Source organism: Octopus sinensis, linkage group LG1, assembly GCF_006345805.1.
Source record: "Octopus sinensis linkage group LG1, ASM634580v1, whole genome shotgun sequence".
NCBI lineage: Eukaryota > Metazoa > Mollusca > Cephalopoda > Octopoda > Octopodidae > Octopus > Octopus sinensis.
In genome coordinates, this window is record NC_042997.1 from 44,629,204 (window position 1) to 44,654,962 (window position 25,759).

General features: G+C 37.6%; 1 protein-coding gene across 5 annotated transcripts in view; it reads left to right on the top strand.

Moving 5' to 3' along the window:
- Positions 1 to 25,759, top strand: part of LOC115211381 (chromodomain Y-like protein 2) — a 249,187-nt gene that overhangs the window by 198,117 nt on the left and 25,311 nt on the right. For all 5 annotated transcript variants that reach the window (XM_036500665.1, XM_029780113.2, XM_029780117.2 and 2 more), the window contains 2 exons: positions 8,456 to 9,026; positions 24,191 to 24,606. In XM_036500665.1, the coding sequence (XP_036356558.1) occupies positions 8,456 to 9,026; positions 24,191 to 24,606 (987 nt within the window). The remainder of the gene's footprint in view (positions 1 to 8,455; positions 9,027 to 24,190; positions 24,607 to 25,759) is intronic.

Here is a 25,759-nt window from a genome sequence, read left to right on the forward strand (position 1 = left end):
TTCTTGTTGACATCTAAAATGACAGCCATGAAAATAAACAAGAAGTACCAAAAAAAAAAAAAACTAAATTTAATACTCTCTCATCTTAATAACACACACAAAAAAAAATCTTAATTACACCAAAAATATATTCCTGATGATAAACCAGCTGGCCACATGCAACATAACTCAATAATAAACAAAAATCTTCCACAGCCACCATTAACTAAGTGATGCTAACTACAGTTTGTGACATGCTATTTTCAAAGACTGCTATGATGAAGTTTCTTAAGTAACTAATTTTCAGTTGAAGACCTAATTAAATATTATTAAAGACTAGAATTTTATTGACCAGCAACTTTTGTTTTATACTAGTTTTAATCACAGGAAAATTAATGCCATCATAAAATATATTTGTGAGTGATGAATTATTTATGTCTGCAGCAGGTTAAAAGTAGATAATCTTTCTCAAGAAGATTGAATGGTAGCTTTTCATTATAAAATTGTTAATAGAAACCTCATTGTGAAATTAATATCATAAACTAGCTGACCTTAAGAAGTGACATGTAGGAAGTGAAAGTTTTTTTATCGATTGAATACTTCTATTCATTAATGCGTTCATTATTGAAGACTTTATTATCGCCTAAAAAATGTAAATTCCTTAATTTTAAAAAAATTATCTCTTTGAATTTTTTTTATTGATATCGAATAATATCAATCATAATAAAGTCATTGAATTTCAGTTTATAAAAAAATGTTCTTGACTCAGTCTCACTGTATGGCATCTTGGGCAATTGTCTTCTACTATAGCCCCAGGTCAACTAAAGTCTTGTGAGTGGACTTGGTAGACGGAAACAAAAAGAAACCTGTTGTATATATGCAAGGTATGCATTATTGCCTCCTTGACTTCATGTGATAGTTTTGAATAGATGTCACCATCATGCAAGTAGTGTCCTTCTCCAATCATCTGTTTAACCCTTCCGTTACCAACCCGGCTGAAACCAGCTCTGACTCTAAGTACAAATGTTTTGTTTTTCATATAAGTTTTAAATTAAGATCTTCCACCAAACCTTAGACACAATTTATGTTCCTAACACTAGCTTAATGATAACTAAGTTATTTTACTAAATTCTTTGTTATATTTAAAATTAATTGAAAGAAACACAAAGTATCTCAAAATAAAGACAGTAATGAAAGGGTTAAAACATGTCTGTCTGTGGGGAATGTTACCTTGCTTGAAAACAGAAGGGAATTCAGCTGTAGAAAATCGATCTCAGCAAATTCCATTCAACCCATGCGAGCATAGAAAAGAGGATGCTGAGTGATGATGATTCAACCTGAAATTAAGTGGTGCCTGTGCAGGTATTGGTTTTAGTTATTAACAGCAACACCATTACAAAACTTGGATTATTTTCTCTAAATTATATTTGTAGGAGATACCCTGTACGGTAAAATGTTTGTTTGTATTAAAGAACATATGCTTAAAAGTGAAAGCATTATGACCCTTCAAACTCCCACTTTTCTTGCGTGCTGATTCTTTAAGTCTGCTTCACAATTAATTTAATTATCTCTTATTATAAAAGGCAGATTTTATCTGCCTCCCTTTGGGAGTTATAGAAATCTACAATATAGGATTTCTTCAATTACAATTTACCTAGCATTTTTAAGAGTACAATGCATCGCGTCATGCCAGGTCCAGTTTTTAAAATTTAAACTCCAATTAAGCAAAATTTACAGAAAACTCACATTCTGGTGTGTGTGTCAAATGCTTTTCTTAGTCTGGTTTACACCACACGCAAACGCACACACACAGTGTGCAACGAATAAAATGAAAGTAAATAGCGACAGTGATTTGAGGAAGACTAAACTGAAAGTATTCTGTCTATGACGCTGATAGATACATGAGTAAAATGTATGGGGAGCTAAGAGTGAGTGAAAATGTTCTTGGAAGAGAGTAAATAGCGAGAGAGAGAGAGTGATTTGAGGAAGACTTTACATTAAATAACCGTAGTGGCTTGTGTTAGTAATAAAGTAAACATACACTCATACATACATACATACATACACACACACACACACATACACACACATACATACACACACACATACATACATACACACATACATACATACATATACATACATACATACATATACATACATACATACACACACACACATACACACACACACAGTATTGAAGCTTGAGAACAATCAGATACATTTGCAACACATCTGTTGAAAATATTATTGTTCACACACATACATATACATATATACATACAGACAGACAGACAGATAGACACACACACACACACACACACACACACACATGATCCAGCATGGCCACAACCTCAAGGCTGAAACATATAAAAGAATAACAGAATATAAATGTGTGCAAAGTACAAGAAATATTAATGCAGTATATGGGGATTGGACAATAAGCGTAAGGCAGTGTCAATGGTGGTTCCAGAAATCCCGAGCCATAAACTACAGCCTAGAAGACGAGCCTCATCCTGAAAGATCTGTAGAACTCGACAAGGACATCCTGAAAACCCTGGTGGAACAAAATATCATCGTAACTGTTGAGGAACTAGCAGAGAAGCTTGGATTTGGTCATTCAACCATTCATTGACACCTGTGTGCTATCGGAAAAGTCAGCAAATTGGGTCAATGGGTTCCTCACGAACTTTCCGAGTCTAATTGCATGCAGAGAGTGAATGTATGCTTTTCTTTGCTGTCACATCTCACCACTACTGCGCTATGTATATCTATATATATAAAACTGTAGTTGTGTGAGTGTCTGTCCCCTTCGATTTAGATTCCTAACTACTCCCACATTTTGCGGTGCAGTTTAACCAAATTCGGGTAGCTTATAGTCGTGATTCATATCGAGCCCGTCTGAATATTAGCGCGCGTCTACGATGAGTCTACGATTTAAAAATAATTTAACATCATTTTTTATTCCATTTTTAATGCATAATTTTTCGTGTGTCGATGGCGGCGGAGTTGGCGTCCACGCTCACACCTGCACCTGTGGGGAAGGGAGTGTAAGGAAATCAACGTCGGAATGCGTTGTCAAGGAGACCAGTGTTCTTTAAGAACAACGACTTCATGGCTTGAAGACACCAAAACAGAAATGGCTAAGAAAGCGTCTACATGAGTCTACGATTTAAAAAAAAAATTACCATCGTTTTTTTTCCATTTTAATGCATTTTTTCGCTATTATATAAGGGAAGTAACTCTCTAAAAATGTCTACGATGAGTCAACGATTTTTAAAAGAATTTACCATCATATTTTTTCCATTTTTAATGCATTTTTTGCTATTTTTTGGCTATAACTCTCTAAAAATGCTTATATAGTTATTTCCCTTACAAACCCAAGCAACGCCGGGCGATACTGCTAGTAACATATATAATCAATTATATTTAACCCTTTCGTTACTATATTTCTGACCAAAATACACCCCTTATGTGTTTCAATTAATTTCTAACATAATCATAAATTTAGTCTGGTTTCATTAAACAACTATAACTTTTTTATTTATCAATATATTAATGTGATTTTTGGAAGATAATTTAATGAAATGTTCTCAACCAATTCTTATACTATAATTTTTGTCACAAAGTGACTCTAATTGCAGGTAGATACAGGTAAATTCAACAAAATATAAAATTATTAAAATTTTGTTCAAACATCGCCATAGAAAATGGGTTATTAGCTAATATTCAATTGGGTATACAACAAAATTTTACGATTGAATTTGTTATTCTGGGTAGCTTTCTGATAACCATAATAATATTTATGGCAAAATAGGCCTTAATTTCATTTAAGGTTGTGGGAAACCACTAACTATCCTTTCTTTCGCTTTGTTTACATTTAGCGTAACGGTTCGTTTCCGCCGTAATGATTTCAAATAGGCTCATTTGAAAAAGTAAATAGAAATAGTCTAAGGCTTTACTCTCCTGGGAAAGACTGGCTTGGTTCAGTTTCTTCAGAAAAATCACCGAAAGAAACAGTTTTTAAATTTTCACTCCATTCAGGTGCCAATTCATTTTCTTTATCGCTGTCGGAGTTCTCGGATTCACTGTTTTCACTTTCAGAAAATGAAACATCGGATTCATTATCAAATACCTCGTGCTTTTTTTTTCAGTCATAGAGTTAGATTTATCAAGGTCTTCAGTAGAAAAGCCTTCGAATTCTGACTCGCTGCTTGATATAATGAAATTCATATCCATTTTTTGTCAGAATTACAAATTTTGAAAACACAATAGGAACAAATTTCGGAAAAAAATCTCCCAAAATTCATGGAATTAAAATTACACTTCGATCATTGTACAAAACTGTAGATGAACTGTTTACGAAGTATAATCACATGTTTTCACAAATGTACTAAAGAGATTTGCTCTGATATTCTCATTTAAATATGAATAGGTAAATACGGGCGGGTTTGGGCGGTTTGGTCACATTAACCAAAATTTTTTTCAGGCGGCTTTGGGCAGTTTGGTAACGAAAGGGTTAAACCAACCATATCCGGCCCAAATATTCTTCTTGTTTTATGCTCAGACTAGCAGGATCTGGCCTCTCACACCTATGCTACAATGTTATTATAAAGATAAACACTCACATCACCAAAATCTGCAACATAATGTATAATGATAACTAGATATTAATTTGATAGAAAAATTTGAATGCCAAAGGAATAAATCAGTATTAAAAGAAACTTCCCTCTATTTATTTCAAATTGCATTCAAGTGAATGTTATTTCTAATTTCTTTGAGACACAAATTGCTTCATTTAGTAAAAAGCCTTTTTTTCTCTTTTTTTTGGTTAAATATAAACAGGAATATTGAGGTTTAGCATCATGACAAAATAAGTGAAAAAAAGATATCATCAATACACATTGATATTTGTAATATGGAGTTCTTCCATCCATTGATAATGAGCAGTTATTAATGTGTTCATTATGGTAAGGGGAAACTCTCTCAAACATGGGAAATGAAAACATCAAGGATGAATAAGTGATCCTTTAAAAACAAAGTCACATAAAGATTTTAAAAAAAAGTTGGGTTCTTTTGTAAATAAATTTTAAAATCAATCTGCAGCAAAGGAGTTCATTGTAAAACAAAGTAGTCAATTAGAGAAAGGAGTAATTGTAACTTACAAAATTTCAGAATTAATTGCTAAATGTAGAAAGCCATATACTAATTATTATGTTGGGTCCTGATAGAAGTAATATAACGTCACTAATTCATCTCAGCAATAGATCAATATCAATAGAAATTGATGAGCTGACAGAAATGGAAACTGTCTGTGATATTTTTATATTTATTTTGAAAATTTTTAGTGAGTACAAGAAATCCCTTTGAGGAATCTGGTGCAGACTTGGTAACACTTGACAATAAAAGGGTTAGTAATGAATCTGTTGCAGTCCCTGTCCATATTTTAGAATCCTAGGGACAAAAACAATATAATTTCTTGAAAGAAGAGCTTGAGAATCATGATATTCTAAGCTGTTGCCTTTTCCATGAACAGAAGCGTCAATGGAAGACGGGAACCTGAGAAAAACTACAGCATCACAAGCTTGTATATACAGACTTGTATAGACAATCATTTGTTGAACTGGATGGCCATGGTGGAAATCTGGAGAAAGTTTTTATCCTGATTCTTCTGTACTTACCACCACTCTTTTCTGAAGGATCTTTCAACACTTGAATCATTTGTTTTGCATGAATTATAAAAAACTTATGACTGAACTGAAAGTGAGACGTTAGTGACACCAGATACTTATCAGTTCCTTATTTATTGGCTGTGGAGCACTGATTGCTTGAAAACAGTAAGCAAGCTCAGGGAAAGTCCAAGTTGTCATTGCAATACCTGCTCAGAAGCCTGCGCAAAGTTGCAGAAAGTGTATGGGAAGGAGTGTATGAGCCACATACAAAAAAAGTGTGCAAATGGTTCAGATGTTTCCAAGTTGGCCGAAAAATATATTGATAGTGATGAACATTCTGGGAGACCTGCAACCAGTAGAACTGAGAAAAACATTGCAGATGTGCATGCAGCTGTGAGGGGAGATCGTTGAATCACTATCTATGAGTTATCAGAGGATGTGCAGATTAGTTACGGTTCAGTTCAGTCCATTATCACTGAAGATTTGGGTATGAGACATGTGTCTGCCAAGTTTGTGCCAAAACTGCTTTCAGCTGACCAAAAAGACACCCGGGTTTCAGTTGCACAAGATCTCCTTCATTGTGTTGAGAATGATAAAAACTTTTTGAAAACTTTGCATAGGCCTTTGAACAGGTATCACCAAGCTTTTGGCAAAATTTGATGCAGATTCTCTGCTCGGCTTTCTCTATCATGGTCAATGCAACGATCACACGCTACACATGTTACTTCCAAGTACTGCTGTAAACAGCAGAAGTCAGCTAGAATGTTAAAACTTAGTGTGTGTGTGTGTGCACAACAGAGTTCAAAGTCAATCTGTGCCTAGCAGCTTCACTCTACATGCTGTAGCTCCGTTACTATGGCAACAGTCTGAATATTTATTGATCAGAGCACATATCTTATGGAAATACAGTTTCAAAATGATGAATCTGTCCATAAAGCTCTGAATGTTCAGCTATTCAATGCTAGAAATAGTACACCAATAGATCAGTGCAGTCATGAAGGGGTAGTTACCGCTTTTCCAGAACGCTTTGATCATGCCTTCTAGTATTCATCTGTTGTGGTGGTTCACACCCAGGACACAAAAATTGTATTACTTTTGTAGAATTTCTGTACTTTACTGTCCTGATGTAATCACATTGTGAATGATTAAAATGCACACACACAGACAGAGAGAGAGAGAGAGAGAGAGAGAGAGAGGTGTGTGTAGGGAAGTAAGGAGCATTGTACACAGATAGTGAAATAATAAGGTAGTGTACAGTCAGTGAATGTGACAGATAGATAAATAGATAGGCTGAGTGAGGGTCTCTTTCTGGTCCCTTGATGTGCTAGCAAATATGTATGTATATTGCCGTCATTGTTGTCATCATTATATGTCTATTTTTCCTATGCTGGTTTACACAGGTCATCAGAGACAATTTGTTCTTATTCAGAGTAATTTCCCTCCTCAGGTTCCATTTTTAGCACTTTTTTTCTCTGGCACGATGCCCTTCATGTTGCCAACCACTTAATAAAGCATACTGAATGCATGGACTTTATCATGGCCTCAATACTAGAGAGATTAAATATCCCTCTTGATTCTACATTTTTCCCATTTGTTCACCAACAAAAGAGAGTTGCTTTGATTCTGATTGAGAGAAGAGTGTGATGAAAGAGCTCAAGAGTGAGAAGGATGTGTGTGAGAGAGAGGACCAGAGTGAAAGGTGCTCTAAAGAGTGGGGTGAAGAGGAAGAGTGATAAACAGCTACGTGATAGTTGCTGGTAAGGAGTTTGAGTAAAAAAACGGCTGAGAGATTTCAGTGGAGGATGAGGGAGAGTGCATGGGACAGAGTGATATAAGTGGGAGTACTGGAAGTGAGAGTATAATGGCAGAAAGAATGTTCCAGCATGGAGAGAGATAGTGTGAGGAGTGTAATAGTGATTATGGAGAGGAATGGATGTTAATGAGTAGTTGGAGAGAGAGAGGGGTGAAGATGGGTGGTGGTCACTGACTAGGAATGATGGATGTTTATCTATGTGTCAGTGATGACACTGTCCAATGTGTCCTTTATTTCAGATGGCAGAGTGTGTTTTGGTTGCTATTTCAAGCAGGTTAAGCAATCATTTTATATTTGAAAGATGCAGATAAGGGTATGTGTTGAAGAAGCTTGATTACTTGTGCAGCACCTTGGCTTCTAAAGCCCTGGGCTAGCTCATACCACGTGAATGAATTTACCAGACAGAAACTGTGGAAGCCTATTGTGTGTGTGTGTGTGCTTGTCTGTCCCACCCCCTCACCCTTGACACCCAGTGTTGCTCTTTTTTCATTCCTCTAACTTAGCAGTTCAGAAAGAGTATAAAGGATTTTAGTACCAAATTCGTTTGGCAAAAACCCTTTGAGGCAGTGCCCCCTGCTTTGCTGCAGTGCCAATGACTGGAACAAGTAGAAGAAGAATAAAAGTGTGTGCGTGTGTGTGTGTGTGTGTGCGTGCACATGTATACATATGCACACACTCACATACATGATTCTTATGATGCTGTAACTGGCCTGGTGATGATATTGATAACGATGTTGCTCTTACTGCATTGACACACTTGTAAACAAATGTCTTTATCTTTCTCTTTATGGAGACAACTATACAAATCCCAGTGTCAGATCTGAAATCTTTTAAGGCTACATGTTTTCCTTAATCTTTGTGTATTCATTTTCACACTTGTTATTTTGATTTTTCTGTCTAGAAAGATTTTTGTTATTTTTTCTTCCTTAATTTCAACTGTTTGACTGTAATTGTTTTGATATATTGTTAATGAAATTGTATATCGTTTCAGGTGAAGCAAATTATTGGCCGTAGGACACGGAGGATTAGTGGCAAATATCATTTAGAATATCTCATTCGGTGGAAAGGCTTTGGTCACAAAGGAGACACATGGGAGCCAGTCAGTAACCTGAAGTCTTGTCAAGTGTTGGTGCGCAAATATGAACGGCAACATGGCAAAATATCACTTAGGAATACATCTGCCTGTAAAATATTAAAAAATGCTATCAAGTCTAAAAAGACACCTAATTCTAAGAAAGTTTCTCCTGATAGCAAGAGCAGGACTAGTGTAAATGTGAAAAGAGAAAACGGTGTGAGTGATGAGTGTACAGAATGTGACAGTGACGATGATCTATTATATTCACTTGTCTCAAAACCAACAAAACCAAAAAAAAAGATTGAACCGAAAACTGTTAAAAAAGTGCCAAAGGCAACGAGTAAGAACTTTGAAACAAACGCCAGCTGCTCCAAAGTGCCATTGACTGTGTTAGCAAGCAAAACCACAACTCCTTGTACCACCAAAAAAAAAGGGATGAAGAGAATGAAGTTACTGGATAGTGTAAAGAAAAATGAATCAAAAGCAGGTAAGATTGATATTTCTTTTTTTGTTTCTCTATTTTATAAAAGGATGGTTTATTTTTATTTTAGATACGTTCTTGCCTGACAAGTGATTTGGTTCTGAGACTGTGTATTGGGACTAAAACAATTACATCATGGAAGACACGTATATGTTAGCCAACTTCACTTCAGTTGCAGTAGAGTCCTGTCTGTGACTAGATTGCAATTTGATGCAATGAAAAATTTGATACTAAATAATAAATGTTTAAATTGACAGTTTTTGCATTTATTTTCCATTCTGTAATGATCCATTTTTAGTTTTCTAAACCATTTTTTGCTTTTCATTTAACTGTGTTTCGTGCTCTAAATTTACTCCCTGTTGAAAAGCTGTTCTATTAAAAAAAAAAAACCAATGCAAAAAAAAAAAAAAAAAAGACTCTAATTCATGAATCCTTTATTACACGAAATAATAGAAATGATAAACCAAATGCTCTACATAACGAACTCTTTTAATTTGGCCCTTTGCCTACCAGGTAATAAAATTTTATGATTTACTGGCTTTGATCCAATTGATTGCACACCCTCTCCTACAGAAATTACCCTGATGTGAAATAGGTTAAATAGGTCTGTGCAATGAAGTTAATCAAATACTTTACATTAGGTACTTAGGTACATTTAGTTACACCTTGAATTCAGCTAGCACTAGTGTTGAGAAAATAGGCACTATTAAGTCATGGGGTGGGGCGATTTGATTAACTACATCCCAATCCCAACACATTATATATCTGTATACATACATAATTACACTCTCACACACACACACACACACACACACACACACACACACACACACACATGTATCTACATAACATACGTGAAGGTTCGTTGAAGATTACTCTTCAAATTCTTAAATACTAACATGAAATGATGAGGAAGTCATCATCATCATCATCATCATCATTGTTTAACGTCTGCTTTCCATGCTGGCATGGGTTGGATGGTTTGACTGGGGACTGATGAACCAGATGGCTGCACCAGACTCCAATCTGATCTGGCAGAGTTTCTACAGCTGGATGCCCTTCCTAACGCCAACGTGCTTTTACGTGCCACTGGCATGAGGGCCAGTCGGGCGGTATCAAACACACATGCATGAATGTAGGATATCCAAACAGGAAAAGTACTCAATACTTGGAGTAGAGTGTATTTATTTGTTCAAGATTTACTTAGCTGCTGTTTAGTTTCTCACTTCATGCAATGCAATCCTTTGGGCAAAAATGCATGTAGGGACTTGTTTCGGGATTTATGGAATAAAGGCACAGTAGAATTCTATATTATTTTATTCTCATTGATCAGATAATGAGATAGATACCCAGCAACATTCAGAGATGCTGGAGAGAAATTTCTGTGGAAATGGACAATCTGTCAGTTACTTGTAGCTGGAGTGGGTTTGGGTTAGATGTTACTATTAAAGAGACAGTAGTGGTTAATTGTTCAGTGTGGTATTGTAGAGTGAAGATTTACTACTGTATAATGGTATCATGTCATGGTGAAGATTGTTATTAGGGTTTACTCACTTCATTCCTGTTAGAAATTTTAAATTTTGATTATTTCCATATAAATTATAATGCTGAAAATTCATTCAAAACTTGAAATTTTACTTACCAAAATATGCTGCAATCTCATTTTATTCTTCAACTGGTCTTAGCCTTTGGACTGTGGTCATGCTTTCAAAGAATTTTTTGTCAATCCGTTTGAGGTCTGGTACTTATTTTATTGTTATATAATAATTGAGTTGCTAAGTTATGTATTTGACAAAGGGACAACTCAACAACAATAAACCTAAACTCAGACATGGATACACACATATATTTATACCAGGGATGGGGAACCCTACGTCTGCAGGCGCAATTGTACCAGCTAGCCCATTTTATTGTGCCCACTTGCTGATATACTCATATGCACAAATTATAGCAAATTTTTCAATCATGAAATTTGTACAATATTTGTATGCCTATTTGCAACATAGGTCATGTTTCTACTATGATTTAAAATGGTCAGACTCAAACAAAAATCCTCTGATAATTGCCATTTGAATGGAAATTTAGTTTTCACTATAAAACACATATTGCTAGGTTTGTACCATCCCCTTGAGACGCGAAAAATATAGAATACCTCATAAGTAATATAGGCGTCCTAAATTCAGTGATATTTGTCCAGGGTGTTATGTAGCTGAATTGTCCTTGAATTACATGGTTACAAAGCAAACTAACTACAATTGCTATGTCTCCACTATTCATAACCGCCAGGTTGTACTGGTATCTACGTAAGGTGATTTTAAAATATTTTGCATCTGTTGGAGCAGATAATTATTAATGTTTTTAAAGCGTAAAATTTGACATTTCCAACCACTTGTCAAAGTGCATAGATAAGGTGTGTATATATTGTATGGTTCCTGCGGGCATGCGGGTGGAGTAATATTTAGAAAATCATTTGTTTTCAGAGTATTTGTAATTTGTGTTAGACTGTTCAAGCCAAGTGGGGTTTTTGTTCCCCTTTTTTTATCTTTTTTGAGCAGAAAGGTAAGATAATAAGAGAATTGACAAGTGGCTCTAACATCCATGTTTTAGGAGAATCAAGAGGGCACAATAGAGTGTAATTGGTGCTGAAGAAATAGGCTAACCAGGTCACACCTCATCTTATATATGTATGTATCATATATAGGTACTGGCATGGCTATGTGGTAAGAGGCTTGCTTCTCAACCACATGGTTCTCAGGTTCAATCCTACTTCATGGCATCTTGGGCAAGTGTCTTCTACTATAGCCTTAGGCTGACCAGAGTCTTGTGAAAGGATCTGGCAGATGGAAACTGAAAGCAGCCCCTCGTGTGTGTGTGTGTTTATTTATTTGTGTCTGTGTTTGTCTCTCTCCGCTGCTTGGCAATCAGTGTTAGTGTGTTTATGTCTCTGTAATCTAGCAGTTTAGCAAAGGTGTCTGATAGAATAAGTACCTAGCTTGAAAACTAGGTCCTGGGGTCGATTTCTTCCGCTGAAACTCTTCAAGGTGGTGCCCCAGCAATGGCTGCAGTCCAATGACCGAAACAAGTATGGGATAATGTTCTTTTTTTTTTTTTTAACTTGTTTCAGCCATTTGACTATGGTCATACTGGAGCACCATCTTAAAAGGTGTTAGTTGAAGAAATCGCCCCCAAGACTTGTTCTTTGTAAGCCTAGTACTTATTCTATTGGTCTCTTTTGCTGAACTGCTAAGCTACGGGGACATAAACACACCAGCATTGGTTGTTAAGCAATGGTGGGCGACAAACACAAGCACACAGACACAAATATATATATATATAAGGATATAGTAGAAGACACTTGCACAAGGTGCTATGCAGTGGGACTGAACCTGGAACCATGTGGTTGGGAAGCAAGCTGCTTACCACACAACCACACCTATAGAAGAAAAGCTGTTAGAAGTCCATACAAATCCAAAATTATAGTTAATACAAGTAGATAAAGTTGGAAAAGGCACAGAAATATATTTTAGAGAATGTTCAATAAAATATTACCAGTTTTGATGTATGAAATATTCAAATATTTGATAAAATAGATACATCAAAACCAGTAATATTTTATTAAATATTCTCTGAAATATACTTCTGTGCCTTTTCCAACTTCATTTATGCTTTTTAACTATGCATATATATATATATATATATATATATCATCATCATCATCATCATCATTTAGCGTCCGTTTTCCATGCTAGCATGGGTTGAACGGTTCAACTGGGGTCTGGGGAGCCCGAAGGCTGCACCAGGCCAGTCAGATCTGGCAGTGTTTCTACAGCTGGATGCCCTTCCTAACGCCAACCACTCCGAGAGTGTAGTGGGTGATTTTATGTGCCACCGACACAGGTGCCAGACGAGGCTGGCGAACGGCCACGCTCGGATGGTGTTTTTATGTGCCACCGACACAGGTGCCAGACGAGGCTGGCAGATGGCCACGCTCGGATGGTGTTTTTATGTGCCACTGACACAGGTGCCAGATGAGGCTGGCGGACGGCCACGATCGGATGGTGTTTGTTACGTCCCCAAAGCACGGAGGCCAGTCTATGCGGTACTGGCTATGGCCACGTTCGGATGATTTTCTTGTGTGCCACCGGCACTGGTACCACAAAGATACAAATTCCATTGATGTTCATCTATTTTGATTTGTTTTGATTTTCACTTGCCTCAACAGGTCTTCACAAGTGTCACAAGAAGGAAGGTATGCACAGGTGGACTGACTACGTCCCAGGTAGGGGCCACGGGTTATGGCCTGACTAGTCTTGCCGGGTCTTCGGATGGTGTTTGTTACGTGCCCACAGCACGGAGGCCAGTCGATGCGGTACTGGCTACGGCCACGTTCGGATAGTTTTCTTGTGTGCCACCGGCACTGGTACCACAAAGATACAAATTCCATTGATGTTCATCTATTTTGATTTGTTTTGATTTGATTTGATTTGATATATATGCCAGATTAGACTGGAGCCTGGTGCAGCCTTCTGGCTTCCCAGAACCCCGGTCGAACCGTCCAACCCATGCTAGCATGGAGAACGGACGTTAAACGATGATGATGATGATGATGATATATATATATATATATTTATATATAATCCAGGTGTAATATCTACCCCAGCCGTGAGTGTGTGTAGGTGGATATAACTGCAAGGTTAAAATATTTGCTTCCCAACCACATGATTGCAGGCTCAGACCTGCTGCTTGGTACCTCGGGCAAGTGTCTAATACTATAGCCCCGAGCTAGCTCAAGCCTTGTTAATAGATTTGGTGGTGAAAGAAAGTATTATATCAACTGACAATACCTTTCACTGCTGTTCAGTATTGCTCTCCACCACCACCACCACCACCATCACCACTGCCTGTTGCTTCACCTTTCATTCTCCTCCCAGGTGAGTAAAATATATGCCAGGCAAATTACTTGTGCCAATATAGTTGACTACAGAATCCTTGAGCGCACAGCCAAATGACGTAATCCGATTGTGTGTGTGTGTGTGTGTGCGAGCACGTGTATGTAATTTTGTTACATCAGTCATGGCACAGGTGACATTTTGCGTCACATTTGCACAGCTCAGTGTCTTCTGTATGTTTCATTCCATGATTATTTTGTTGAGTTTTTATTCCCAGATTATGAAATGCACTTTTATGAAGCAGTTACTGCCCCAGGAGGGCATTCATTGTTGATTTTGGCATAATTTTCTTGTTTGTAGTATATGCCAGAGCAGCTGACTGTCTTCCGTGCTGGTGGCACGTAAAAAGCACCATTTGAGCATGATTGTTACCAGCATCGCCTTACTGGCACGTGAAAAAAACATTCGAGCGAGGTCGTTGCCAGTGCTGCTGGACTGACTCCTGTGCAGGTGGCACGTAAAAAAAACACCATTTGAGTGTGGCCATTGCCAGTACTTTCTGACTGGCGCTTCTGCCAGTGGCATGTAAAAGCACCCACTACGCTCTCAGAGTGGTTGGTGTTAGGAAGGGCATCCAGCTGTAGAAACTCTGCCAGATCAGATTGGAGCCTGGTGCAGCCATCTGGTTCATCTGTCCTCAGTCAAATCATCCAACCTATGCTAGCATGGAAAGCGGACGTTAAAGACGATGATAATCATACAGAACAGTTCATCGGTGTCCATTGTGGTCCTACTCCAAGTTCCTTGATAATGTTGAACATTTCTATAATCCCATAAAACATCATACTATGAATAATTCTTGTGATAGTTGTTTCTGAATACCAAGGAATTACTTCAGCCCCTTGTTATCATTTTCATTATTTAGAGGTATTGTTTAAAATATTCTCTGCCAAAGATGAGTTATTTTTATATATAGAAACTCCACTAGCATGCATTGGGTGCCCATGGGAAATTAGTTTTATTCAACAGCATTAACCCCTTCGTTACTATATTTATTTTGAGATGCTCTGTGTTTCTTTTAATTACTTTAAATATAACAAAGAATTTAGTAAAATAACTTACTTATCATTCAGATAGTGTTAGGAACGTAAATTGTGACTAAGGTTTGGTGGAAGATTTTAATTCAAAACTTATCAAAACAAGACATTTGTACTAAAGAGCCAGAGCCGGTTTCAGCCGGGTTGGTAATGAAAGGGTTAAGATGTAGCCACTACACATTTATAGGAAACACTGTAAACAATTCACAGCTAAAACATGAAGTCTCTTGAAATGTTAGTCTGTTCAGTCTCTGATGATCTTTCATAACAGCCACTCATGTATTAAAAAAGGAAAAAAACATACTCAGAAGGCTGCTATGAAGTACAATGCCTTATCTTTCTAAGTGTGAAATTGTGGAAGCACTCCGTCGGTTACGACGACGAGGGTTCCGGTTGATCCGAATCAACGGAACAGCCTGCTCGTGAAATTAACGTGTAAGTGGCTGAGCACTCCACAGACACGTGTACCCTTAACGTAGTTCTCTGGGATATTCAGCGTGACACAGAGAGTGACAAGGCCGGCCCTTTGAAATACAGGTACAACAGAAACAGGAAGTAAGAGTGAGAGAAAGTTGTGGTGAAAGAGTACAGCAGGGATCACCACCATCCCCTGCCGGAGCCTTGTGGAGCTTTTAGGTGTTTTCACTCAATAAACACTCACAACGCCCGGTCTGGGAATCGAACCGCGATCCTATGACCGTGAGTCCGCTGCCCTAACCACTGGGCCATAAGTGTGAAATATGCTGGTATCAAATGAGTATTCAGAAGGTTGTTGTTTTATAATTCATAAAATAATCTGTGTACTTTGTTAGTAAGTGAGTATTGCAGGATATCTTTTGTTTTATCACACATTCGGAGGGCGTGCCTTTGCCAATAACGTATCTCTACTCAATTACCAAACTCTCACTTCCCGTGATTCGACTCAACACAACTCGACGTCTAGTCTACCGACGGCTCCCGCTCACTCTACGCGATGCTATCATGTCCACTATTTATACGCATTGGACCAGCCTACTTATCGTCTGTGGGCATCCACACAACACCTCCCCCTTTTGAAAGTTTTTGTTTTTTCTAAACCTGAATTTATCAATTTTATTTCCTTGGTGAGAAACTGGCATATCCTTTTCTCTTAGCATTAATTTCCATCATCTCTGTAGGTTTTCTCTTCCTGTTTGACCTACATATCGGTTCTACTTCTGCTTGTGGTTCTGGGACCTCGAACAAATCATACCATATATCCATTGGTTTCTCTTGCCTCTCTTGATTTTTGGTATATCTTTTATTAACTGGCTTCTATGCCTTCTGTGTTCATATTTTGGTCCTTTTACCCAGACGTCCAAAATATGAGGAACCTTTTGAAGACATGGTGATTGCATTGTTAAAACTAGAACTGGAAGTGAAGAACATTTTGTACAAAGTAGTACGTGATTTGCCGGTAACGTGATTTGCAGTGTAAACTTCTTCCCGTGTAAGAATTTATGGAATTTTTTTACTGTGAAGATTAACGATAACGCCTCTTTTCCAAGCTGGCTGTAGTTTCTTTCTGCTGGTAATAGAACTCTCGATGCATGTGCAATAGTTTTGATTTTACTACCATTAAATTTATGCAATATCACAGCTTCACAATTATTTTCAGGTTTGGGTCAAAATGAGTTAATGATAACTCTGATGTTAACCGCTTTTTTTTAATTCCTCAAATGCTTTCTGACATTCGTTTGTCCAGCTCCATTTCAAGTCCTTCTTTAGCAACTTGTTCAACGGAGCTCTTAGCTCATACATTTTAGATATGTACAACTGGTAATAACTTACCAGACCGAAAAATGCTTGTAGTGTTGTTTTGTTAGTGGGAGCAGGCATTTTTTTTATCGCGTCGATCCTAGAAGGGTTCGGTTTTCGCCCGTTTTCATCGATCACCTGTCCTAAGTACTTTATTTTTATCAAGAAAAATTCCCATTTATCCCCCCTTACTTTGAACCCGTAATCACATATTCGGTTGAAAACCTCTTCTATATGTTCAATATGTTGGTCCCTCGATTCACTTTTGATCAATATGTCATCCAAGTAAGGCACCGCGAACTCACAATCTGCTTGCATAGTATCCATCACTTGTTAAAATATTGCTGGTGTGACCTTAACCCCAAATGGCAGTCTTTTGAAAAGGTAGAGACCTTTATGAGTATTGATTGTTAATACTTCAGCACGTTCTTCATCTACCTGTAATTGGAGGTAGGCCTCTGACAAATCCAACTTGGAAAAAATTTTCCCACCATTGCACTTAGCAAATATTTCTTCTGGGTTTGGAAGCGGATAATTGCAATTCTTTAAACAATCATTAAGACCAGTTGAGAAGTCCACACATACCCTTATTTCGTTGTTCTTCTTTTTTATATAGAGAGTAGGAGCTGCCCACTCAGAGTAGTCTACTTTTTCAATTACCTCCATGTCTTCCAATCTTTTTAATTCCTTCTCAACTTGATTTAACGCTGCAAAAGGTACCGCATTTCCTTTCAACTCAAACTTTGATTTTTTTTACATGTACTGAGTTCTTTCGAAAACACATCAGGGTACATCTTTTCCAATTTTAATTTCATTTTTTCCAATGCTTTCTCTGACACAGACTGTGACACATTCACCTTGTTACATAGTGTATTCAGTGGTAGACCCCACAGGTTGAATCCTTCCATTAAATCTGTCCCAAACAGATTTATTGGATTCTTAATCACCATTAGTTTACTTTTCCGTGTCATGTTTTTAAGTTCTATTTCTGGTGAAATTTCGCCCAAGAATTGAACTCGTTCCCCTGACACACCGTGAGCTATCCTAGCAGTTTTTTTTATACACCGGCCTGCCTATCTTACTCCAACATGCTGTATTTATTATCAATACGTCTGAACCGGTATCTAATTGCATTTTGGTCTGGAAACCATTTATTTCTACCAACAAATTTTCGATTTTGTATGGTATAATTTACTTTTGTTGAGTAGACTTTCTTCAGTTTTTCAATTTTCTTTGACTGGCATTTCGTCTGTATACCACACTTAGAACATATTTTATCTTTCAAGGGGCAATCTTTCCTCAAATGTCCGTCTCCGCAACCATAACACCATTTTGAATTTATATATTTTCTTCTATTTGTACTTTCTTTACACATTTGTACATTCTTATTATTGTCTTCTATTTTTCTTGGATCATCTCGAAGGTTTATTATTTGTTGGCATTCCTCAGCCAAGGTTAGTATCACATCCTGATTCAGCTTTGATAATATTCTTTTTTCTAATTTCCGCATCTTCCGTTGCCACCAGCCCTTTAACGAACATTAGGCACTTGAACATATCTGGCGTTAATTCTTCCAGCTTAAACCTTTTCGCAAGCCTTATTAACCATACTGGCATATGTTACAAAATCATCAGCCTCGTTTTTCTTCAAATTTAAACATTCCCACCAAATGTTAATCTGCGAACTTTTCTTGCTAAAAATATTAGTTAAAATATTTATCGTTTCATCAAAACACAATTCCGCAGGCTTTCTTAGCAAAATAAAGTTACAAAAACTTTCATGTTCTGGAGGGGCAAGCTATCGTAAAAGAAGTCTTACCTTCCTTTCACTAGACCATCCCTTGCATTCCTCTTGGAATATGTCTTCGTATCATCTGTAATATGCAGTAAAAGTAGTTCCTTCATCCGGTTTGTTGTGAAATTCTTAGATGGAATTTGCAACCCCGCCTGCTGAAAATGATTCTGTCGTATTTCTTGACTGCAGTAACAATTCTGTTAACTTCTGTACCTGCTGCTGCTGTTATTTGACAACTGCTTTCAGTAACTCTTCCATTTCGGTACTATTCGAAACCTCATCGCCACTGTTATATCACACATTTGGACGGCATACCTTCACCAATAATGTACCTCTGCTCAGCTACCGAATTCTCACTTCCGACGATTCGACTCAACTGAGCTCGATTTCTAGTCTACTGAGGGCTCTGGCTCGCCCTATGCGATGCTTCTATGACAAGCTATCATGTCCACTATTTATATGTATTGGACAAGCCAACTTATCATCTGGGGGCATCCACACAACACCTTTTCTTCTCTTTTTGTTGTGATTTGTAGTGGAGACTAAGTGCCCAGCTGTGATCTTCTTTGTCATTAATGTGAATTTGCTGGAATTGATCTGAGACTGATTATGGGAAGTTATTATGTTCATGACTTTGACATTTACACCTTAACTAAAATAGATCCAGTTTCATTTCAAGAATGCACTCTGGACCTGATTGGTAAAAACATCACTACGAGTGAGATATAATTTCTCTATTACATATTGTTTTAAAATGAGAAAAAAATTTGGTTTCCAAACAAGATCTCGCAGTGTATGTCCGTGGCTGACACTTGTTGGTTTTCTCTTTGCCTTTGGTCAACCTTGATTGAATATACCGATAACACTAAGGAACTTGTTTTTTGTATCTCAACATTGAAAATACTTGACTCTTACAGTATTTTATGCTGAATCCAAGTAAGTTTGTAACATTTCTCTTATCAAGTTAGTTTCGTGTGGAATGCAATTTTTTTTTATAGATATACATAGTTACATACTTATCAAAGTGCAATAAAAGTACATGCTTCTGTAGTTTAAAAAGTAACTTGGTCTGTTGTACTTTACCTCAGATAATATCTCTTTTTAAGAGTCCATCAGTAGTCAGCAACCATACTGGGCTCCACTTACCTGCTAATGCTCTTTCTTGTTTAGCAGACATAATCTATTGATGCAGAGGTTCACCAAGCTCCTCATTTACAGCATCAAAGTTTTCTGAGAGAATATCTGATAACCCTAATCCTAATCCTTTTGTTACCATATTTCTGTTGAAATACACTGACATTGTTTCAACTAAGATGGAAAATGATGAAGAATTTAGTAAAGTAACTTTGTTTATCATTTATCTGGTATTTGGAACACAACATAAAATTTTGATGCAATATTTCAGTCTAGATCACTTGTAGAACAGTAAGTTTGAATCATAGAACCAGGGGTAGTCTCAGGTGGGTTGGTATCAAAAAGGGTTAAGGGCATATTACATCTCACTATTTGATAAAACTTGCTTGCCACTTTGTTATAGTTTTTAGCCTTGAAATTTCCTAAAAACTTGGCTCCCTTACCGTTAAAACTTTGGCATGCGGCTTTCCTGAATTCACTCGACTCTCATTTATACCCCCCATCACTCAACAGTTCCCTGATCTGAGGGTGTACAAAAATAATTAAGGCCTTACTGACACAGGGTAATCCAGTTTGCATTTCTCTCTCTCCTCACTTTATAACAAAGTTTTTCAGAAGTCCCAGCTTGGTGTACTCAGGAAAAAAAAAAAGAACACTTTGTCAGTGAGAAGCAAACCATTCAAAACATTTTCTCTAGTTTGAAACAAGTTAGGTATATATTAACCAACACTTCAAAACATTGTGCTTTTGCTTGTCTCTGTTGTCCCACTCACATAAAAATAAAACAACAGAACTTGGTGTAATTTAGCTACAACCCTTATAAAAGTGCAGTGATCTCCATATGTATTCAGCTTACATTTCTGATATTGAACTTTTTGTAAAAACAACTTCATGTTGTGTATAACTTCTGTGATTGCAGCACATAACATTGGTGTAGAAAAGTATACACTTTTCGCTATGAAGAAAGACTGCTTTTATGTTGATTTCTGAAGAATCAATGAACAAATGTCATTTGTTTACTTCATGGGAGAACCATTCTCTGAATTCACCATGGCAGCTGTGGAAACATTAATTTTAGTGTTGCACTCTTTGATCTTGAACCTAAAATTTAATTTAGTCCTGTCTCTCTGATAAATTCAAATCATGAACATAGTCATTCAGACAGTTCTGTGACTATATATACGTGTTTCATTGAAAAAAATAGTAATCTGAACTGTTGGTTCAGAAAATGACTTCCTCTTTTTCCCTATAAAATCCTCCAGCTTAAAGTATCATATGGAAGCATTTGTATTGGAAGTTGAGTTCTGTGGAGAACTGGTTTCAGGATATCATCCAAGTAAGCTTTTTGGTTTTGAAGTGGTTCCTTTTGTACTCAGACAGTAGAAATAATAGTCTCACGTGTGACCTTCGGATTTTCCTCCAAATCATCGGAATTGTAAATAATATGTGGTGGTGACTTTTAGCTATCCCTTTTTCTAGTCTTACACATACCACAAAGGGAAAAAAAAAAAAAAATGTAGCTAGCACAAATCTTGTCCTATTTTCCCAGTTTACATTCAAAATAATTTTCATAGCATTTTTTTTTCTAATAGTAGGAAATTATGTTATTGAGATTTTTGAAGTTAGATCACCACATACACATTAGAAGAAACTAGGATGATTCAGGTGCAGGAGTGGCTGTGTGGTAAGTAGCTTGCTTACCAACCACATGGTTCCGGGTTCAGTCCCACTGCGTGGCATCTTGGGCAAGTGTCTTCTGCTATAGCCTCGGGAGAACCAATGCCTTGTGAGTGGATTTGGTAGACGGAAACTGAAAGAAGCCCGTCATATATATGTATATATATATATATATATATATATGCGTTTGTGTGTCTGTGTTTGTCCCCCCTAGCATCACTTGACAACCGATGCTGGTGTGTTTACGTCCCCGTCACTTAGCAGTTCGGCAAAAGGGACCGATAGAATAAGTACTGGCCTTACAAAGAATAAGTCCCGGGGTCGAGTTGCTCGATTTAAGGCGGTGCTCCAGCATGGCCGCAGTCAAATGACTGAAACAAGTAAAAGAATAAAGAGTATTTGGCTTATATCTGAACATTTCTAGACATATTTCAAATGTCCAGTTTACTGCCCTGATCAAATATATCCTGCCAGCATTTAGAGAAGTAAATTATACTAATATTACATAATGACCGACACTCGGTTATTGATGGCAATATCACATATTACTTGTGATATATCAATGTGCAATTGGCTGAGCAGTCCACAGACACATGTGTACCCTTAACGTAGTTCTCGGGGAGATTCAGCATAAAAGGGAATGTGACAAGGCTGGCCCTTTGAAATACAGGTACTACTCATTTCTGCCAGCTGAGTGAACCAGAGCAGTGTGACATAAAGTGTCTTGCTCAAGGATTCAATGTGTCACTGGGAATCAAACTCACCACCGAGCCAAATACCCTAACCACTAAGCCATACACCTTCACCAATCTTACATAATAATTATATCATCCTCATCATGTTTTGCTCTGCTGGATCAGTTTTGCATTGGTTTCTACAGCCAGATGTCCTTCCTGATGCCAACAATTTTACAAAGTCTACTGTCCTAACATCCACATACTAATATGGAAATCTTTCATTATACTTGTATATTACTTTAACTGAGGGAAAGTGAACACAGCATCAAAAGAAAACTGGACTGGAAGCACTCCATCGGTTACGACGACGAGGGTTCCGGTTGATCCGAATCAACGGAACAGCCTGCTCGTGAAATTAACGTGTAAGTGGCTGAGCACTCCACAGACACGTGTACCCTTAACGTAGTTCTCGGGGATATTCAGCATGACACAGAGAGTGACAAGGCCGGCCCCTTGAAATACAGGTACAACAGAAACAGAAAGTAAGAGTGAGAGAAAGTTGTGGTGAAAGAGTAGAGCAGGGATCACCACCATCCCCTGCCGGAGCCTCGTGGAGCTTTTAGGTGTTTTCGCTCAATAAACACTCACAACGCCCGGTCTGGGAATCGAAACCGCGATCCTACGACCGCGAGTCCGCTGCCCTAACCACTGGGCCATTGCGCCTCCACCAAAAGAAAACTAAGTTTGACAGGAAAAGAGAAAATCTTTTCTCCTATTTCGATTCAACATGCAAAAGTACACTAAGAATACCCATGGAAACATTTGTAGTGAAATTTTTGTTGCTTTACGTCATTAAAGGTGAACCTGTTACCAACTAATCTTTCAAAAAGTATCTGGAGACTATTTTATTCAGTGTGTTGCTCCTTTAACCCTTTAGTGTTTAAACCGGCCATATCTGGCCCGGATATTCTACATGCTTTATATTCAAACTGGCAATATCTGGCCTCTCACACCTACCCGACAATGTCATTCTAAATATAAACAATCACATCACTGAAACCTCAAAGATATAAGATAATGCTTGATTAATTCAAAACATTTGAGTGGAAAAGTATTACATTTAACAGAGTAATCTGAACACTAAAGGGTTAAGGTGGTAGAATGTTAAGAGAGATTTTATTGATATTTCTGGCAAGTTGAGTAACCCAGTTGAGCTTCCTTTATTGGATTTTGACACTTGCAGTCATCAACATCATCATCAATATTTAACGCCTGTTGTCTGTGCTGGCATGGGTTGGATGGTTTGACCAGGGTTGGCTAGCTGAGAGGCTACACCAGACTCCAGTCTGATTTGGCATGGCTTTCTATGGCTGGATGCTCTGAGTGTAATGGGTGCTTTTACATGCCACTGGCATGACACCAGTATGTGTCACAACCATGATTTCACTTGGCTTGGTGGGTCTTCTACTCAAGCACGGCATATTGTCAAAGGTCTTGGTCATTTGTCATTACCTCTGTGAAGCTCAATGCTTGAAAGGTGCTTTTTAAGTGCCACCAGCACAGGTGCTAGTGGCATAGGTCACATTGCCCCCATGAGGCATGCATCATATATTTCAAGGAAAAATGAATTACTAAATTGAATGAGAAGTTATTGATTTTTTTTATATATTTCTATTCAGATGTTTATTTGAAAAGTAAAATTGTTTACATATATACTAGCAGTATCGCCCGGCGTTGCTCGGGTTTGTAAGGGAAATAACTATATAAGCATTTTTAGAGAGTTATAGCAAAAAAATGCATTAAAAATGGAAGAAAAATGATGGTAAATTTTTTTTTAAATCGTTGACTCATCGTAGACATTTTTAGAGAGTTACTTTCCTTATATAATAGCGAAAAAAATGCATTAAAATGGAAAAAAATGATGGTAAATTTTTTTTAAATCGTAGACTCATCGTAGATGCGCGCTAATACCCAGAAGGGCTCGATATGAATCACGACTATAAGATACCCAGTTTTGATTAAACTGCACCGCAAAATGTGGGAGTAGTTAGGAATTTAAATCGTAGGAGACAGACAGCACACAACTTCACTTTTATATATAAAGATTTCTCTCATTTCTATTGCAGTAATTTCTGGAATTACAAATAAACCTGTCTCTGCAGTGACTGCTTACACTGCAGATGTCAGCCAGATCAAGCGTACCTCATCCATGAATCCAGCCACCATGTCAATGGACACATTGTATGGAGATGTGCCTGGATTCCAGATGTTGCCAATGATCCCGACCAGCCCATCCACGAACACATACCGTTTACTCATGTCGAAAGTTCCTCCACAGCCTCACTTAAACAAGAAGCATAAACGGAAAGAAGAGACTGACAGTAGTGATGAAGAATGTCAAACTCAAATCGAACGCCGTCTCAGTGTACGCCAAAGTGAGTGTGCTTTTAGATACAAAGAAATCGTTGTCAAAAAATCAAAGGGCTACACTCAAATATGGCTGAACACCCACACTGAACTAAGAAATGCTTTAAATCCACAGGTAAGTAGCTTTTTTTGACACCTGTGAGAGCTTGTTTGTGTTTTAGTTCACAAAACTCTGTCAGTTAAAGTTGTTAGGTTCAACTCAATTTGCTCAAAGAACATCAGGTAACAAGAGTTTCCAAGCAATACCATTCTCAGCCAAGCTGCACTCTTCTTCCCAGTGTTACACCTATTTCAGTCAGGTCACTCTACACATTCCTTTGCCACACCTTTACTGGCCCGACTCTCTTTCTCCTTCCTCCTTCAGTTATCCACTGGATTGCTATCCTTGCTGGTGTTTCCAGTGCCAAGTGCAATGCCTGGCCAAGCAGCTTCCTTTGTCTAGCTGTGATTGTCTGTTGCCGTTCTCATGATTTCACCCTTTGTGTTGTGCTCATGCCAGCTGGTCTTCAGGATATTTCTAAGACACTGGCATCGAAAAGAAAATTCATCACATCACAAATCCTGTCTGTCACACTTACATACAATGCCATAGTTGAAGTCCCTTTCATAATTATCGTCAGGCATAGAGGAGAAACCCCTCTTTTCTAAATTCATTATTTGTCAGTGGATGAGAGGTTTGGAACAAGATAAATAACAGGTGAGCTAATGTTAACACTATACAGGTGAATGTAGTAAAATTTCAAGTTTTACTATACTAGTTTTCAATCATGAGTCACAATGGATTTTTCAGCCTTAAAAACCCAAAAATCATTGCAAAACCAGAATTTCGCCTCTCTCTCCACTCACCCGCTGCCATACTGTTTTCTCTCCCTGCTCTTTTGTACTCCTACTGGGTTAATTAGAATGTAAACCCCTGTCAAATTAATTTGACCAAAAGTATACAGAATATTGTGTGTGTGTGTGTGTGGTGTGCGTGCGTGTGCGTGCGTGTGTGTGTGTGTGTGCGTGTGTGAGAGAGAGAGAGAGAGTACACACACATTGCTAGGATAATATTTAAATGCTGAGATAATTCAAATCAGAGTTGCTTCCCTTGCACTGTGAAGCGGCCTACTTTGTTGATCAAATTGACAATGTCATCTTGTGCTGTTCTGGGAAATTCGATGGACATACTGACAGGAAAGAAGTTTAAGGTTTCCCTATTGAGCACTCAATCCATATTCATTTGAAAGTAATGTCTACAATATTCAGTGGATGCTACAGCAACTGGG